Genomic DNA, 18800 nt, shown 5'->3' with positions numbered 1-18800 from the left:
TGGTATATTTAGCAATAGCTTTACCTAGAAATAAGTGCTGAAAGGTTATTTCACCGGGTGACACAGGTCGGAAAACCCAGAAATATACTTTTTACTACAGCACCGAAACGGGATTACGGCGCCAATAACCAGTTGTTTGCACTGTGTGAGGATTTCGGTGCCCGTATACTTTATTTTCGGTTATCGCCGATAACCGGGGACTGTCTGTACAAACTAGATTATAAGAAGGTTCTTTTCCTGTAAAGCTTTTATCCTTAAGTATGATTTAAATAAGCCTAGACAAGGCAGGTCTAAAAAAGGTTAAGCAAGAACCCTCTAAGAAATCCTCTGTTCTTATCCTAACGTAGATTATGCAAGAAGCATTAACCTAAACCATATAAAACAGTACCCAGGGTTAGATAAACAAATTAGTTTATAGCAGTTAGAGTGAATGGCATGACATTCAAAATATTAAATTTCACATAGCCCTTCCAAGAGACCTAACAGCGTATAGTAATACGGCTATATACTGGTGTAAAAATGAACCAACATCTTGAGTGTTTAAGGTAATACAGAAATTCAACACATACCAATTTGGTAAATAAAATATAACAGCTCACACTTGTAATAAGTTAGCCAGTAATATCGAATATACTACAGCTACACAATTGTAATAAGTTAGCCTGTAATATCAATTATACCATCTACATAAGGATTACAGACGATTAGTACTAACTAGTTTCTAATAAAAACCTGTTTCATATCACTACAGGACCGCCATTATGCAGGACCCTCAGCTCGAGTATTCATTTTTTACCAGTACTGTAGGTACAGCCCATACCACCTGCCATGAGCATAGAGTCCTTGCAAAAAAAACATGGAAAATTTGGTTGGTCACCAGATGTACAAAATTTTTAGTATGCTCCTGGCAGCAAGTTTTAAGAATGAAACAGCTTGTTTTAAGCTGTCTCGATGGGTCCTGGGGTTCAGTAGGGGTGAGGAAGGGGGAGATTATATCTTTCCAGCAGAACTCCGGCAGCAGATATTTAACCCTTTTTCAGAACAAGATCTATGTTTGGGTCAAAACCCAGTAACATCAGTTCCCAGTACCTCCCAGGTTAACCCCATGGAAGAAGTAGAGGAACCTTTACGTGGGGGTGACATCCCCACTAATGAACATGAAGTGGACATTGCCATTGAAATGGCCTTACTGAACCCAGAAGGATCAGGGACAGAAATCTCAGCTAATCATGGGATAAACTTTCCAACAGAAGGAAACCTATGTCCCATGCAGCTACCAGATGCTGAAGAGGATCTTTCCCCCAAAAAGGATACTACTAGGAGCCACCTAACCCCAGTGAAATTACTGTACTATATTCTCAGAGGGGCATAGTAACTCATCAACGACTTCTGTCCCTTGGTTAACAGGCAGTTACAGTCAGTTGTTGATGCTCAGTCATATTGCGCAAGCTTAACCAAAAGGGACACACAGTTTGCGACATTTGATCAATTCCGTAAGGAAATTATGAGCAACATCAAAATGTCCTTGCCATAGAACGGCAATATGTAAGGGACATGATACATGTATTAAGACTTTTAGCGCACTATGTGCTGGCTTGTGAAAAATTATATCCGGTGCAGGTGGCATTTATGTTGACGTTGGTGGTTTCCGCAGTTGGATACGGTGGTTATCTTACGCTTTCATTTGTGCCTTCTGATCATGGCCAAAATGCATGGAGACAACGTGACAGATTGATGGAGCTTTGTGATCTTTTGAACATTGAACTGGTGTCGTCACGCTTCCGGTGAGGGGTTATTAAGTGAATGCGTGCATATGTGCACTCTCTAATGTGTCTATTATCAAGGAACCATACAATAGCTATTCACTTTGATTTACGGCTGAGTGATTTGCTCTTTGAGCAGTGTTAGTGGATAAGAAGAGCTACTGTGAGAAATGTTTATTTGTGGCCATAGAATGTAAGATAACTCATTAACACTTACATTTTTTCCAGACATTATGTGGAATACCCAGTCTATGTTGCAGTGAAACTCCTCGGTTCTCCATTATGCATTTTTCTGTTTTGTTCTCCATTATGCATTTTTCCATTTTAGATGTTGATTCCTTTATACACCATTTCAGGTTTTAATATATACTAAGTGTCTTTTAACAGGAATTCTGGGTTCGTCCTGTGAGGATGAATATTTCGGAAGTGGTGTTCTTTTAACATACTCTGACATTTATTTTGGTCTAGAATAATTATGACCTTTTTATTTTGTTTGGTGACCAGGGTGTTAGTCACTAGTATTGGCTGGTCTAGAATCATTAATTCAATTGACTCTGAGTCTGAATTTCCTCTAGTTATGATTTCCATTTTTATGGGGTGTGAATCACTCCATTTCATGACCATAGCTTTGGCTGAAATACTTTCATTAAATTTGCAAATAAAGTCTAGCTTTGTATCTTGGCATTTTATTCCAGTAGGCCTTTGTCTGAGGATAGTTACAAGGAGAGGAGTCAACGAGAGAGAAAGAATGTGCTGGCCAAACGCTGGCCACTGCTACCAGGGAATCTTAGGGACCCAAGATGATTTGACACTGTTCTTAAGACAGATGTAGAAAGAGATTATGACTCTATCTGACCTTGTTCCAGGGCATAACAGTGTGGTGGCAGCATAACAGACAAAGGTAGATAGGAATAGATAGTCAAGTAGATTTTTTTTTTTTTTTGAACGTTAGTTTAACCAGACCACTGAGTTAATATTAACTCTCCTAGGGCTGGCCCGAAGGATTAGACAAGCTATTTAAACCCTAATAATTTAATTAAACCTAGCAACATATGTTTATCTAAGAACTAATTAAGTTAATTAGGAATATATTATAAATTATTCTATGAATCTTATATTTTATCGTATAAATGATTAAATTTAAGGAATTTTAAAATATTAAAAAGTGAAAATTTGTCATTTTCTGACAGTATATCTTTAAAGGAATATCTTCTAAATAAAATGTCTCTTTGGATTCTATATTTTGGACATACCTTTAAAATATGCTTTACTGTTATTTGTATATTACATATTTCGCACATAGGTATAGGGGCATGGGGGTTACTCATCAGGTAACCATGTGTCAGTTTAGTGTGACCAATTCTAGTGTGTCAACATTACCGAAAACCTGCGTCATTCTGATAGGATGATGGCCAATGGTCTACAGTTTCTTTTATTTCTCTTAATTTATTGTTAAGATTCCTTTCCCTCCAGTTATTTTGCCATTTCTTCTTAATCACTGCTTTACTGTATCTAGTATAATCTTCTAATGGTAAATAGATGGGGTATAGGTTACGCTTCCAAAGAGACATATCTTATTAATAGTGGTACTGGCATCTCAGAATATGGTACTGGCATCTCAGAATAGAGAGTTTGATGGTTCAGCAATTCGGTTTAGGGAGGTCTTGCAAAATGCACTCGAGTCAGTCTTTCTCGAGCGCGGGTGTCTGTGTGTGTTTAATGATGCGTCAAGGGAGCAAGGTTTTGGCGTGTTTATAGGTATTTCTGGACTTTGGTTCATATTGGGGAATGTTTGGGGAAGAGGATAGTGTGCGCAGTGTGTTTTAATTGCTGTATCTTGACCGCTTGTGTGTGGTAAAACACGCGAAAACGAGCAAGTGTTTCTTTTTTTCTCTCTCTCTCTTTCTTTGGTGAAGGATTTTGCACCGTGGCTGTCAAGCAGGGGCGTACGTGTTATCATTTTTTTTTATTGTTAATTTTAGTGTCAGATTTGAAGTGTACAAACTGGTTAAGGGGGCGGATGGAATATTGTTTTTTGATTGCACTGCAACTAATATCGGGCATTGGCTGTAGTGACGTCATCCCCTGAGCGACGTGTTGGCAACGTCATTAGTTGGGTGGAGTTTCTCACCATCCTCTATGAAGCCCATGTGAGTTTTGGGTGTGGCTTATGTGTTTTTTTTTTTTTACATAGCAATCGGCTGTTCACATCGGCATTTAGGGTTTAATAAAGGGATTATTTAATTATTGTATTATCTCTGGGGACTGTGATTACAGGCAGTCCCTGGTTTACGACGGGGTTCCAGTTTTACGCCGTGTTGTAAACCGAAAATCGTCTTAAACCGAAAAATCATAAAAAGTTCTAAAAAAACCTTACTTTTAATGCTTTGCGTGTACTGAAAATGATGTAAACTGCATTTTTATTGAGTTTTTCATAAAATAAAAAACTCCAAATTTTGATTATTCTGCTGTTTTGGAGTCATATTTCTTCTGTCGGATCGGCGTAGGATGCATCATAACCCCAGAACGCAAGATAAACCTGGAAATAATTTCTGATTAATATATTTGAAAAGCCGTCAGAAACCTCGAATGTTGTGTCGGACCGTTTGCCTGTATTAGGAAATAATTTATTTGACAGCTGTCGGATTACTGTGAGTAAACATTTCTTAGGCGAGTGTGTGTACATTTCTTAACATTTGAAACTTTTTCTCTATAGTTACATACGTATGTGTTTTATGTTGGGTACATACCTGCGTGTATGCAAAGGGGGAAGCTGTTACTTTAAGCTTACTCGGCAATTTCTGCCTTGTCGACTGGAAAGACGGACACGTCTCTGAAGTTTTGCGCTCAGCGTTTTTTTTTTTTTATTGTGTGCTTCAGCAGACCATGGATGTGTTGGGGAGATAGGGGTAAGATGTTGCACTGAGGGGAGGGGAACGAATTCTTTTCCTTTCTCTTTCTGTTCTCTCTCTCTCTCGCTCCCGTCTGCTCGAGTCCTGTTTTCTTTATGTGAGGGTAGACTTCCATTCCCTTTACTTGAGGGTGGATTGAGTGTTTTTTTTTGTTTGCCCTTGAAGACTCGAGGTTCATCTTGACCTACTTTGGGGTCAGCTGTGTGCTCGGCCTGCCTGTTTTTTCCCCATGGGATTTTGGATTTAATTGTGGGTTTCATTAGTACTTTCTTTTGATTTTTGGGGATTAATTGTTAGAGTAAAGGGAATTAACATTGTGGGTTTCTTCTGGTGTGGTAATTTTTTCAGGGAGAATTGTTTTTTCTTGTGTTTTTTCTTTAAGGGGTTTCCTTTTGCAGGACTTGGGAAATTTTGTATTTGTGATCAGCCAAGAGTGAGTTAACAGATTTATTTACGAAGGGGAAAGCTGTGAAAATGGCTGGGAGAAATAGTGATCAGAGATTCCTTTGGTCAGCATATGGTTGTGTAGGGCGCGGAGATTCAGTTCGCAGTTTGAAGGGTTTTGTTGAAATTCAGAAGAGCCAGAGGTTGATGGTTGGGTTGAGTTCTCGGGCCCCATGGATTCATTGTTTTAACTGTAATATGCAGGGACACATTAGGAAATTTTGCCTTGTTAAATATTGTGGCGGCTGTAGGAGTTTGTCATCCTTGGCTGTCTTGTCCGTCTCTGAGACATTATAATGGTAAGCCTACATTTCAGAATTTTGATAGCTCAGGTAAAAGTTCCTCAAGGGGCATTTTTGAGGGGATCTAGTGCTCAGTAGGCATTGTCTAAAGACTGATCAGTTGTAAAGGAAAACTGGATGGGGGTTTCTTGTGATACAGGACTTCTGGGGAACCCTCAGAGGCAAAGCCAGTGGTAAAAGGGTCTGTGCATGGGGTCAATGTACGTATATTTATCGATACAGGCGTCTCTATTAATTTGATGAATTATGAGTTGTTCCGATCGATGTTTTCCAATCATCCTTTGAGACCTGCTAAAGAGACAGTATGTGATGTTCAAGCAAATAGGTTACGGGTTTTGGGATACGTAGATGTGGATTTATCTCTTGGGGGTAGAACTTTTACAGAACCATTTCTGGTTATACGAGGGGCTGCTTTAGGGAATACATTGTTACTGGGTCATCCAGCATGTTGGAGACGAAAAATCTCGGTTCATACAGGGGTATGTGGTATACCTGTTGGAGTACCTGGTGAGTTTGTGCCTTATGAGGGGATGGATGTGAGCGTAGTGGATGATGATAATGGATCAGGTGTACATGAGAATTTGCAGGTGGATGCTGAGCATGTGCTGGTGGGTGTCGTGAGGGGGTTTTGTTGTATGATGTGGTTCTTGGTCTTGGTATGGTTGCTATGGTGAAAGTTCGAGTGAAAGGCGTAAATAAATCCAGACAGGTATGTGTTGGTAAGTGTAGCGAAAAGCTGAAGGGGGTAGTGTGTACGGGTTCTATAAACAAGGTATCGAGTTCAGGGGATACTTGGGTGGAGTTGCTAAACTGTAATGATTCAGTTTGCAATTACCAGAAGGGTACTTATGCAATCAACTTTGTTGACTGAGTCGATGAAGATAATTCAGTTGCTATTGTCAGGGATTTTTATAGCTTTTCAGAAGCAGATTTACAGGCTAGGAGGCAGGTTTGTAGGGATCATTTAGCCAATGCTGATTATAAAGAATATGTTGGGGGTGTGGAAGATGTTCTGGCTGAGTTTGCGGACATAGTTGCACTTAAAGGGGATAAGTTAGGGTTAACAAATGTCTCAGAACACAAGGTTCAGTTGGAAGACAAGACTAAGCCTATTTTTGTTCCTTCATACAGGATTCCTTTTAAGATTGGAGAACAGGTAGAGCAAGAGGTTAATAAGTGGGAGGAAGAGGGCATTGTTAGGCCCAGTTCCTAGCCTTTTAATTTCCCGTTGTTAGCAGTGCCTAATAAGGATGGTTCAGTTCGGGTCTGTGTGGTCTTTAGGAAGTTGAATGAGAAAGCCATCCTGATCGCTACCCTGTGGCATGTCTGCCAGATTTATTTGCTGAGATTGGAGGCAAGAATATTTATTCTTCAACTGATCTGATGCAAGGGTACTTGCAAGTACCGCTTAGTGAGGAGAGTCGGGAGTACACGGCTTTCTCTTTCCTAAAGGGGCATTATGCGTTCACACGGACGCGGTTTGGTTTATCAGGTAGTCCTATGACATTTACTAGACTCATGAATACAGTTTTGCATGGTTTGTTAGGCAAGTCCATATACATTTATATGGACGACATATAGTCGCCACGGATTCGGTAGAGGAACATTTAGAGGTTCTTAGGGAGGTTTTTAGGAGGCTTAGGTTAGCGGGTTTGAAGATAAAGTTAGCTACATGTAATTTTCTGAAGAGGCAGATAGTATATTTGGGTCATGTCATTTCTAAGGAGGATGTTAAAGCGAATGATGATAAAGTTACGGCAATTGTCGATTTTGCTACTCCCAACAATAAGAAACAGATTCAGTCATTCTTAGGCATGGCTGGATTTTTCTGTAGGTTCGTAAAGGGTTTTTCTATTCTAGCGTCTCCCTTGACAGATGTCCTGAGGGATGATCTGCAGTTTATTTGGGGAGATGGGCAGCAATTAGCTTTTCAGAAGATTAAGGATGCCTTAGTGAATCCCCCAGTGTTGAAGTTTCCTGATTCGGAACATTCTTTCACACTGGTGACGGACGCAAGTTATGATGGCATAGGGGTGTGCCTTATACAGAAGTTTGCTGAAGACTCCATCCGACTGCATTTTACAGTAGGAAGTTTAAGACACGGGGTAGGGGTAATAATGAACGGTTATGGTCGGTAGTGGACAAAGAGGGCTTTGCTGTAGTGTCTAGTTTGGTTCATTTCAAAATGTTATTGATGGGCAATCAAGTAGAGGTTCTTACAGATCATAAGCCATTGTTGGATCCTTTCAATAAGCCAGGTCTTTCCCCTAAAAGGGCTAGGTGGTATCTGACAACCAGGGATTCTGATGCCAAGATTAGGTATATAGAGGGTAGACATAATGTTGTAGCGGACGCCCTTACTAGAAGTTTTTTGGATGCACATGGTACTCATGTATGTTATGTATCTGGAGATTGCACAGACTGGGATATTAGTTTTAGTTTAGTAGAAGCTAGGCAGGATGAGGATGAGATTATGGCAGACGCAAAAGCGTTTCTTAAAGGGAAATTAGTTAGAAAGGGTTATAAGGTGCCTTTTGCAGGGCTTGAATTAGAGGATAATTTGTTAGTTAGGAAGATTAGATACAGACTGAGGAATAGTGAGGATAAGGGTGATACGACGCAAATAGTTGTTCCTAGGAGTTTAGTGCCTACGGTTCTGGATATTGTTCACTGTAGGTTTGCAGTCCACTTTTGGGTATTGAGAAGACATATCACAATATACGGGGACAATTCTTTTGGAAGAATGTGCTCACGTCAGTGGAAGACTTTGTGAGAGGTTGTTCAGTTTGTAATGCGTGTAAGCCATCGAGAGTCCATTCTTGTAAACTGGGATCGTTTCCTATTCCCAGCAGGCCATGGGCCAGGGTCCATATGGACCTTCTGACCACTTTCTGTGAATCTAGTTATGGCCATAGGCACCTGTTGAAGCATAAAACAGCGGAAGAGGTGGCAGTCACATTCTTTAATAGATACATTTATCGTTATGGGTTCCTGAGGTTAAAAAGTTAAGTATATCTTAGTTTAACCAGACCACTGAGCTGATTAACAGCTCTCCTAGGGCTGGCCAGAAGGATTAGATTTATTTTTTCCTGAGGTGCTGATTACAGATACTGGAACAGAATTTGAGAACAAGATACTAGAGTGTCTTGCGGATGTGTATGGCCATTTCGAAGGTCACTATTATTCCCTACAGACCAGAAGCTAGTGGGCTGTGTGAATGGGCAAATAGGAAAGTTATTGAAGCTCTCAGAATGACTGTAGGGGGGAATGATGTGAATTGGGATCGATATATTCCACAGGTACAGCATAGCATTAATTCCATGGTTAGTGATACCACTGGAATGTCCCCCCTGAAACGCTCTTTGGTTACCCAGCGCGGGGTGCATTCAATTTGTTACCTATTCCATCAGGGGATGAGACTGTAAGGGCGCTTGTTTCCACGGCAAAAGAGAGAGATGCACGTCTTGCTAGGAATCTTGAAATGAAAGCGTGGGACATGGTGGAGAGGAGCAGTGTAAAGCCAGACAGAGTTTTTGTGAAAATAAATGTCAGGAATCAAATGAACTATAAGCTAGGTCCTAAATTTGAAGGTCCTTTTTGGATTGTGGAAATTCCAGTTAGTAACTCAGAATTGTTTCATAGTTTTATCATACGACCTTTCCTTAGTGGTTTTAATGGTTCAGTAATAGTATGGCATAGTGAGGAGACTAGGTACCTTTTGGGTTGACTGTTGACATGATCGATTTACGTTATACACCACTTCCTAGCAGCAGCACCTTATGGAATGACTTCTATGAGCCTCAATTGATACAAGTTAGGTACGGGGGCCATCTACTTTACACCTGCAGTTTTCTACGCCTGCACCTTCATGAGAGAATCCATGGTTTTTTGGAGAGATGTCGGGCGGGACATCTACAAGTTGCTGTCGTTGCTGCGAGACATCTGGTTGGCGCAAAGGATTCGTGGGCACTGCATTCAACATGGGCTTGTGCAGTTGCAAGCCATTCAGGATATCTGGATCGTCAAGAACTCAAGATGTGAGGAGAAACATGGGCATGTGCAGTCACAAGCTGTCCAGAATATTTAGATCATCAAGAATGCAAGATGTGAAGTGATGCATTCTACAATGAACTGTTTACTGGAATAACAGTCATGCATATAAAACAAGTAACTTTCGTATCTGGTGCATATTGTTTGCTATGATTTTTGGAGCTGGCCCCTACTGATCGTTAGTTATGGATATTTGTCATACCTGGGCGGGGGCACCCAGGGGTAGGTGGGCCGAGCTCCTATTAAGACTTTTAGCGAAATGTGTGCTGGCCTATGAAAAGGTATATCCGGTGCAGGTGGCATTTAAGTTGACGTTGGTGGTTTCCGCAGTTAGATACAGCGGGTATCTGATGCATTCATTTGTGCCTTCTGATCGTGGCCAAAATGCATGGAGACAACATGACAGATTGATGGAAGCGTTGTGATCCTTCGAACATTGAACTGGTGTCATCACGCTTCCGGCGACGGGTTATTAAGTGAGTGCGTGCATATGTGCTCTCTCTAATGTATAAATTATCAAGGAACCATACAATAGCTGTTCATTTCGATGTGCGGCTGGATGATTCGCTCTTTGAGCAGTGTTAGTCGATAAGAACAGCCACTGTGAGAAATGTTTATTTGTGGCCATAGAATGTAAGATAACTCATTAATACTTATATTTTTTCCAGACATTATGTGGAATACCCAGTTTGTGTTGCAGTGAAACTCCTCTGTTCCCCATCGTGCATTTTTCCGTTTTGTTCTCCATTATGCATTTTTCCATTTTAAATGTTGATTCCTTTTATACATCATTTCAGCTTTTAATATATGCTATGTGTCTTTTAACAGGAATTCTGGGTTCGTCCTGTGAGGACGAATATTTTGGAGGTGGTGTTCTTTTAACATACTATATGACATTTATTTTGGTCTAGAATAATTATGACCTTTTTATTTTGTTTGGTGACCAGGATGTTAGTCACTAGTATTGGTTGGTCTAGAATCATTAATTCAATTGATTGTGTCTGAATTTCCTCTAGTTATGATTTCCATTTTTATGGGGTGTGAGTCATTCCATTTCATGAATGTAGCTTTTGCTGAAATATTCCTTTTTCTTCCATTGTCCCAGATTTCTAAAGTTTTGAGCAAGCTTCTAACCTTCAAGGCACAAATAAACCACTCTCTCTACAAGGGCTGACAATAATTTTAGTGTCCCTCATTAAAAAGGCAAATCCACACTCCTTTCCTAGACCACGTGATATTGGGAAAGTAAGTACATCATTGGCCTTCTATAGAAATATCTCCCTCAAAGAGGTCCCCGAATGTACAGGGTGGTCATCAGAGACGGTATTCTTAAAACATTATTGCCAGGGGCTAGAACAAATTCAACCACACTGTGTATCAGTAGGTGGTAAGGTTAGTCCTAACCCCATAGGTGCTACAGCAGAAAACCATGGGGCTCCCTGACAGGTGGATATGCTGACTATCACTGGGGGAAGGTGCGACAATCCTGCAACCAAACCCAGCATGCTTAGGTAAGTCACTGTAGAACTACACCCTAAAACATAAGTTTGTGTTTAGTTTCTTGTTCTTTGTTACCAAACCCTGAGGGGTATTTGGAATAAAGAATAGGGCTTGAAACTTGTGGCTTGACCTTGGACCAGAAATGTTTCCTTTCTTTGGGTTGTTGGAATTAAAATTTGAGAGCTGAAGCCTTTTTGTCACCTGTCAATTTCTTTTTAAAGCTCTTTCAGGACTAAACAAGCAACTACGCTACCAAAAAACAGGTTTTGACGTAGGAAAAACCTATTTTTGGTAGTCACTGTTGAGTCCTCAAAACCCTCCCACTTCCCTGATGAAAAGGCATGGGATTTGGGTGAGCGATCATCTTTCATTGACCAACAAAAAATAATGGCTTCTTGGTCTCGTGCCAGTCCTTTGTTAACAATGTGGTGGACTGCGCATACGCATTCATCACTTCCTCTTCTTGCAGGCTTTACGAAGGAAAGAACCTGGGTACAGCTTCGCAGTCAGGTAATGGAAAGATCCCTCTTATCTTGAGTCCATTACATTTTCCATCACGTGTATAGTGTGTATCATTACGACACAATATAGTAGGTCCTCGACTTACAGTGGGGGATCCATTCCAGCACTGCGCTGTAAGTTGATTTCTGCCGTAAGTCTCTGTTTCACCACTATCAGTGCTTTAAAGGCACTTACGGCTCCATAACTTGATGTTGCATCAAGTTACAGCGCCGTAAACACCGTTAACTTGATGCCATAACTTGATGTTGCATCGAGTTACAGCACCGTAACTTGATGCAACATCAAGTTATGGTGCTGTAAAATGCTGTTAATGGCACTAAAAAAAGTGCCTTAAGATCGAATCCAGCGGAAGTCGGTGTTGCACTGTACCTGATCACGAGACCGACTAAAAGAGAATTCTTTGATATTAGTTTGGTCACCATGGAGCTCTGACAGACCCATCAAAAGGTAACCTCTTGAGGACTCAACAGTGACTACCAAAAACAGATTTTTCCTATGTCAAAACCTGTTTTTTAACAAGTTGCCAACTGATACGCAACCCTTAAAAAATGTGTTAGGTATGGGAACTGACATCAGCACACGCCTGTTTCTAGATTTGATTTTTTTTTATGTTAGTACTTGCTGTTTTTTATGCCAGTGTTTTGCACGCAGTAGTAAGCAGTTGTTAATTATAAAAATAGAGTAATGAATTCTTATATAAGTCACAAGGTTAGTAAGAATGATTTAATATATATAAAGATTTGCATTTAACCCAATAAGTTTTTGCTTCTAGGCCTATTTATATTAGTTAAAAAACTAACTCAGATAATATGCATTACCAGGGGTATCTACTGAAACTGAGACAGGCAGAGAAAGCCTGCCTAGTATAAACTATTGATAAACATCTCACACTATATGTGATGCACATGATGAAATCATGTTTTTTGGACAAAATTTTAATGATCACATGATGCACAAGTATATACACAAATTACGGTTCTTTTGTATGCTGTATATCTTTGTGTTTCATAGAATGTTTTCGTTGGAAATAAAACTATCATTGTGTATTTATGGAGCAAGCTTCAGTTCTGAAATCCAAAAAAAATAACAAAACTAAAACGACGTGTGACACCACCCTTGTAGCCGTTCAAGAACTAATGGCAACTGATTCAAAAAGTATTATTAAGGTTTATCAGACTCACTATCAACAGTAATTTCTATAACAGATGCCTACTGATGACTATTCTTTACCAACACTGCACTTCATCAGGCAGTGAATCATTAAAAAAATAATGTTTGCAAAATGTGTGTACAATAGTAAAGCCTGTTGTACTAACTTTGTGGTTTTGCTGCCATAACAAGCAACCGTGCAGCCCTTGAGACTGGGGATGTAAATGGATTGCAAGGGGGACCAGCAACTGCTTCTTCACCATTGGTTAAAACTTTATTCTCCAACCAACCTATGCTAAAGAAAGAGGCAAAATTACATCAATTCCAAATTATGAATAGAATCAATAAAACTTTAAAATTTCATACCCTAAATATGACCCTCATTCATAACATACAATAGAAAAGTTTACCTTTAATACAAATTCCTTTATCTCCAACTATAACCAATATGATTTTTTAGCTACAAACAACAAAATATACTGTATTTTGCATAATCTTCCTCATACATACTGCACGATAACCCACTTAATAGTTTTGACACACATTTTAATACACTAATTTAAAATAATTTTCTTACAAACCCAATAAGCATGATAAGCCATTTTCTGAGCTCGTCCCTGTGTCAGCCGGTGAAATATCCATCCAGCACATATTTCTAGGTAAATTCTTTTGCTAAATATACCAGAGAAAAAGCTATCAGGAATGCTGGGGTTACTACCCCAGATCGATCATCTATAATAAAATAGACGTCGGTATAGGTAAGGGTGAGTGATTGTTGTCACTGCCACAGGACCGCGCTCTGAAGATATCCCAATGACAAAACCCCGGAATGTGGGGAGCTGATCCAGCGCCCATACTCACCCGCCCGCCAACCGACGACCCCAGCGCCATCTGAACTCATTCCATACTAGCACGTGCTTGCTTTAGAAAGCTTTTCTTGTGCTGCCCCTTTTTTCTTCAAATTTTGGATTGATTTCATCATGTCGTCGAGTAATTTCACTGTGTCTAAGTTAAGTACCATCTTCTTGTGGGGTTTTTTCTACTTGTGAGGCTCTTATAGGCCGGTAAATTAATATTTACAGGGTCACATATCGGACGCTCCCTGGTGTTCGCCGCCTCAGCCATGATGACCTTGAAGCACACTCTTACAGCTGGTTTCTGTAAGGGTTTCTCTTGGTCGCTTACATTTTTATTCATGTTTTATAATTCCCCTTCAAGAAGTTCCCTTTGGAGGCGTTTATCTATGTCAGGCGGGTCCTGGTACCTTGATTAGCGTTATTCCTTACGGAGGCTTCCTCCTCTTATTTTGGTTCTTGTAGTTAATTCATAGCGTATACCAGGCTCTCGCTCGAGTAGATTCCCTCTCCAGGGTGGTGCTTTCTTTGTCAGCTTCTGATCTATGGTGTATTGGATGTCATGAATAATTTAGCTTTATTATGATCCGAGCTCGGCGCCAGGTGCAGTCTAATGGCTGCCTACTTCCTGTTCGCCTCGCTCAGTTAGGGCTATACTCTTAGCACAAGTTCTTATAATTTTGTATATTTATTCATATTACGGGTACTTATATGCGTTACTGGTTAATTTTAACGATATTTATCAGAAATTGGGATCCTAGCCTAACCCTCTCGCTCCAATCGGTGGGTTAGGCCATTCAGGTTAGGGTTTCACATTGTCTTAGCTCCCATCTCTCCCGACTATGTCGCTGAGCAGGGAGGGAGGGGTAGGCTGGTCGAGGGAGTTCCTGTTTGTTGTTCCATCCGCCTTACAGCTTGTTTTTGGGTTTGCTGGAGTATCTGAAACCCCTGTTCCCTCCTCCCTCTGGTGAGGGAGAGAGAGAAGAAAAACAATATGGGGAATCTCCTTCAAGCATTGCCCTTCTACCCTATGGGTCGGTTGCTGGTTGGACTACGTTACAGGAATTTCTCTCCTTTCAACCCTCTCCTCTTCCTTCTCTCCTCCCCGATTGTCTGGGCTGCGCCTTCATGAGGAGGGTGAGAGTTTGGTGATTACTTTAGATTAATGCTGTTACCCTATCCTTCCCTGGTACTTCCGTGAGTGTCATGAGTCTCCCTACGAACAGGTAGTCGATACGTCTGTTTCGGCGCCCCACAGGGAGTTACAGTCAGTGTATGGGGGTATCCGCCGTCCTGTTTAAAAACAAAACTCGGTCCCACTTTCCAAGTACTGTACAAACCTCCCCCCGCCCTCCCCTGTCTTGCCAGTGGTATGTCGTCTCCTCGCGTGCGGGACGTCGGTCTCTCCGATTGTCAGCCCGAGGGGGACTGGTCTGGTTCCCAGTCGAGAGTCACCCACCCTCCTGGGCCCCATCCTGGTGTCATCCGCTCGGCTAGTGTTTCGTTGGTTCGCTCTCCCGTGGATCGAGCTGAACTCCGATCACTTTCAGGGTTCAAACACTTGCTCGCTAATTCCGCTCCGCCGTCCCGGCTCTCCCCTTGCCTTCGTACCGGTTACCGCTCTGGTGGTTTTGGTCTTCCGTGGATTGGCTTTAGTCACACCCAGCTCTCTAGCTGCGTAATGACTCATGGTAATGATTTACCCCGCCTTCCCCGCTGTAACCAAGTGTCGGAGGCACGGGATCCCGGAGGGGTCTGCGCCGGAACACGGCAACCTACAGTGTACTGTTATCCTATATTGTTAACCAGTTACTTTGTGCCGTTATAATTTATGCATGATCCTAGATTAAGATCCTACTCCGTTGACCGGCGTTCCTTAATTTAGTATATATCATGTTTTGCTCTAGTTTTTTACCCCACCGAATGCTTCGTGGACCCGGTATAAACTAAGGCCTGCTGCCTGGCTCCGCAGTATTTATTCTTTAAGTAAATTTACTATTAAGAGTTGCATGATCCTAGATTAAGGTCCTGCTCCGCCGAACTATCTCCGGCGCTCCTTGATTTAGTGTGGTCATGTTTTGCTCTAATTTATTGTCCCGCCGGAATGCTCCGGTGGGTCCGGTATAAATTATTTTAACCTACTCCAATACCTACTATAGTTTGAAGTCCCTTAAATTAGTAGGTTCATATACCGTTTTACACTTACACACTGTTCGTTGTGAGGAGCCCGGGTGCTCTGCAGTGCTGCACCAGCCCTATAGGCATGTCGTCTGTCGCTCCCATGCGGGCTGTGCAGTCCGGCTGGATGACCTCATCGTGTGGCACCCGGACGGTTGTGAGGTTTGCTTCGCTCTTTACGAGCGTGTCCAGGACGAGTCGGTAAGCTTATAGTTACTGCCTTTAGTTTACCTGGTATCCTCACTTGTTCTATTTACGTTATGGGCTTAATATATGACTTATATATCTCCCACCAAGCGCTCGGTCGTTAAGTCCCTCCTCTCTTCCAGGCTAACGAAGCTTCCCGGAGTGACGCCTTGGGTTCTCTTCGAGCCTGGGTGGCTGGGTTTGGAAGAAATTTTCCGTCGGGGAAACCGTATGTTCTCGATGAGAACATCCGGAACTTACTTTACCCCGGCGCCCGGATCTCAGCGGCTGTCCCTGCGGTAGTCGCTGCTCCTGTCATCGAGCAGGTCCGGGTAGAAACCCAGCCTCTCCAGGACAAAAGCCTCTACGCGGCGGTGTCGGAGGAAGTAGCGGCCATATATCTCGACCTGGAACCTATGAATACGGAACAGGACCAGGAGGTAGGTGGGGAGATAAGTGAGGCAGTGGGGGCGGGCTCCCTTTTTGATTCCCCTTCTTCCACCGCTTCTTTTCAGGGATTTCATAAGTCTTCTCTTTTGAGGGACAGGGCGCAATCCACTGTCCCTAAATTGAAGAAGACTTGGAAGGCGAAGGGCTATAAGTCCGCGACTTCCCGCAAAGCAACCCCCTTCCCTCCGGGGAAGCCACGGGATGATAGTCCGGTGGCTTCCACAGGCAAGGCCACTCCCTCAGCTAAGGGTGCGAGTTCGAGAGCAGCTAAGGCTAGCCCTCCTCGCCAGCCTGCCTTTGACCTGGAGGCTTTTGCAGGGATGCTCTTGCAAAAATTTTCTACGGAGGTGGATGCTAAGCTGAGTAAGCTTACGGAGAGGCTGCAGAGCCAGGAGAGTATGCTCTCCGGGTTCATGCGCTCCGGTGGGCCCACAGTGCATTATCCCATTCCGGATGCTTCCGCCCTCCCTCCATTCGACAAGGGAAATCCATGGCGTTTTGCCCTTCATGCTCCCCGGCATGAAGATACCCTTACCATCGAGGGTCTAGGCAGGCGCAGGCTCAAGGAGTTGGAATTCTTTCCTCCTGATCTGCTGCCCCCCTACCCAAGCTTCGCCAGACTGACGGAGGAAGCTTGGGTGAGGTCGGATAAGGTCCCGAAGGAGACAGTAATCTTCCCAAGGGACCAGGCGCAGTCCGCCTTGATGCGCTCCTGTAATGAATGGCAGGCGGAGAACACAAAGTTGACCCCCTTCAAGGGCAACTTCACAATGTTCTCTTTGGGTGACAAGATCCCAACCCCTGCATGACTAAGGTAGCCTCTGGCGACGGCCCAGGCATGCTCGGAGGGTGTCCGTTGCCTCAGCTCCAGGAGACTGATCCCACCTCGATCTTTCCCGGAGACGATGAGTTTTGGAAAGATGCCCGGCCACCTTTACTTCAGGGTAAGCTGGACCCGGAGTGCGCATCTAATCTATTCAGTGAACAGCTTCCCAAATTGCAAGAGGCTCTCCTGAAAGCAGAGTCTGAGGCTAGGTGTTGGCTGAGCTGATCACTGAACTCACTGTGCCTGGCGGAAGCAACCGCTGTGACGTTCGCGGAGGAGCAACTCTTCCAAGTCCTAACGAAGTCCCTATTGGCGGGATTTCAGGCGGACTTGTTTGACTTTATGGTAGCGCGAATGAATTGCCGCAAATTCATCTTCAACGACGCTACCATCAGACATGAGCCTAATAAGCTCATGAAAAGTTCCTTCTGGGGGGCTAACATCTTCCCGGAAGAAGAAGTCAACAATATCCTGGTGGAGGCAACCAGGGCAAATCAGAGTCTGCGCTCCCGCTGGGGTATCCCCGCCTTTGAGCGGAAGACCCCCAAGTCTGGCGGCCCTCAGAGTAGACCTGGTAAGTGATACAGGAGGCACAGGAGACAACACCAGCAGGCTGTTGTCCAGGCTGCACCTGTCTCGACAGTTTGCCAGCCTTCCACTTCGAAGGCCCAACCCCAACAGTTCGTGCTGGTGCAGCCAGCTCAACACTCTCTTGCCGCTCCTTCCTTCGTGACGTCTCCGTTATTTAATTCTTCTTATGAGGGCCAGGGGTCGTTTCGGGGTCTTAATAGGAGTGCAAGGGGGACTAGAGCGAGAGCCTCCTTCAGAGGCAAGGCTGCCTCGCGACCCCTCTCCCGGGGAAGAGGAGGCAAGCCTGCTCCCTCCCAGTGAGAACGATCAGGTGGGCGGCAGACTTTATCTGTTCAGGGCCCGGTGGACCTTCAGTCCATGGGCCCACAGTATAGTCTCCAAAGGTTTGGGCTGGAGCTGGATCAAAGGACCTCCCCTTTGACCAGATTTCATCAACCGCCTTCCAAAGCTCTCGGGACTTTGCAACGGAATTACTCCTAAAGAGGGCCATAAAGAAAGTGAGACACCTGAAATTTCAAGGCAGGCTGTTCAGTGTTCCCAAGAAAAACTCCAGTCAACAAAGAGTAATCCTGGATCTGTCGCGTCTCAATCTTTATATACAATGCGACAAATTTCGCATGCTTACAATCGCGCAGGTGCGGACTCTACTTCCTCGTGGAGCCGTCACCACCTCTATAGATCTTTCAGATGCATATTATCACGTCCCGATTGCGCGGAACTTCTCTCCCTTCCTAGGTTTCAGACTGGGGAAACAGGCCTACTCGTTCAGGTCATGCCATTCGGGCTCAACATAGCACCCAGAATCTTTACGAAGCTGGCGGAACGGTAGTACAACAGTTACGGTCCGGGGATATCGCTAGCCGCATACCTGGACGATTGGATAATTTGGGCATCCAACGCCGAGGAGTGCCGGAGAGCTACGCCATAGTGATCGAGTTTCTGGAATCCTTAGGCTTTCAGATAAACAGGGCGAAGTCCCGCCTAACTCCGGAGGCTCGATTTCAGTGGCTAGGCATCCAGTGGAACCTAGTTTCACACAAACTGTCTATTCCACCAGCCAAACGGAGGGAGAT

General features: G+C 43.3%; 1 protein-coding gene across 1 annotated transcript in view; it reads right to left on the bottom strand.

Annotated features, from left to right (window-relative positions):
- Positions 1 to 18800, bottom strand: part of LOC136833092 (uncharacterized) — a 532781-nt gene that overhangs the window by 112096 nt on the left and 401885 nt on the right. Inside the window, exon 7 of the mRNA XM_067094739.1 lies at positions 12810 to 12937. Coding sequence (XP_066950840.1) covers positions 12810 to 12937 — 128 coding nt within the window. The remainder of the gene's footprint in view (positions 1 to 12809; positions 12938 to 18800) is intronic.

This window comes from Macrobrachium rosenbergii, chromosome 51, assembly GCF_040412425.1.
Source record: "Macrobrachium rosenbergii isolate ZJJX-2024 chromosome 51, ASM4041242v1, whole genome shotgun sequence".
In the NCBI taxonomy this organism is placed as follows: domain Eukaryota; kingdom Metazoa; phylum Arthropoda; class Malacostraca; order Decapoda; family Palaemonidae; genus Macrobrachium; species Macrobrachium rosenbergii.
This window is presented reverse-complemented; position numbering and strand designations above follow the sequence as displayed.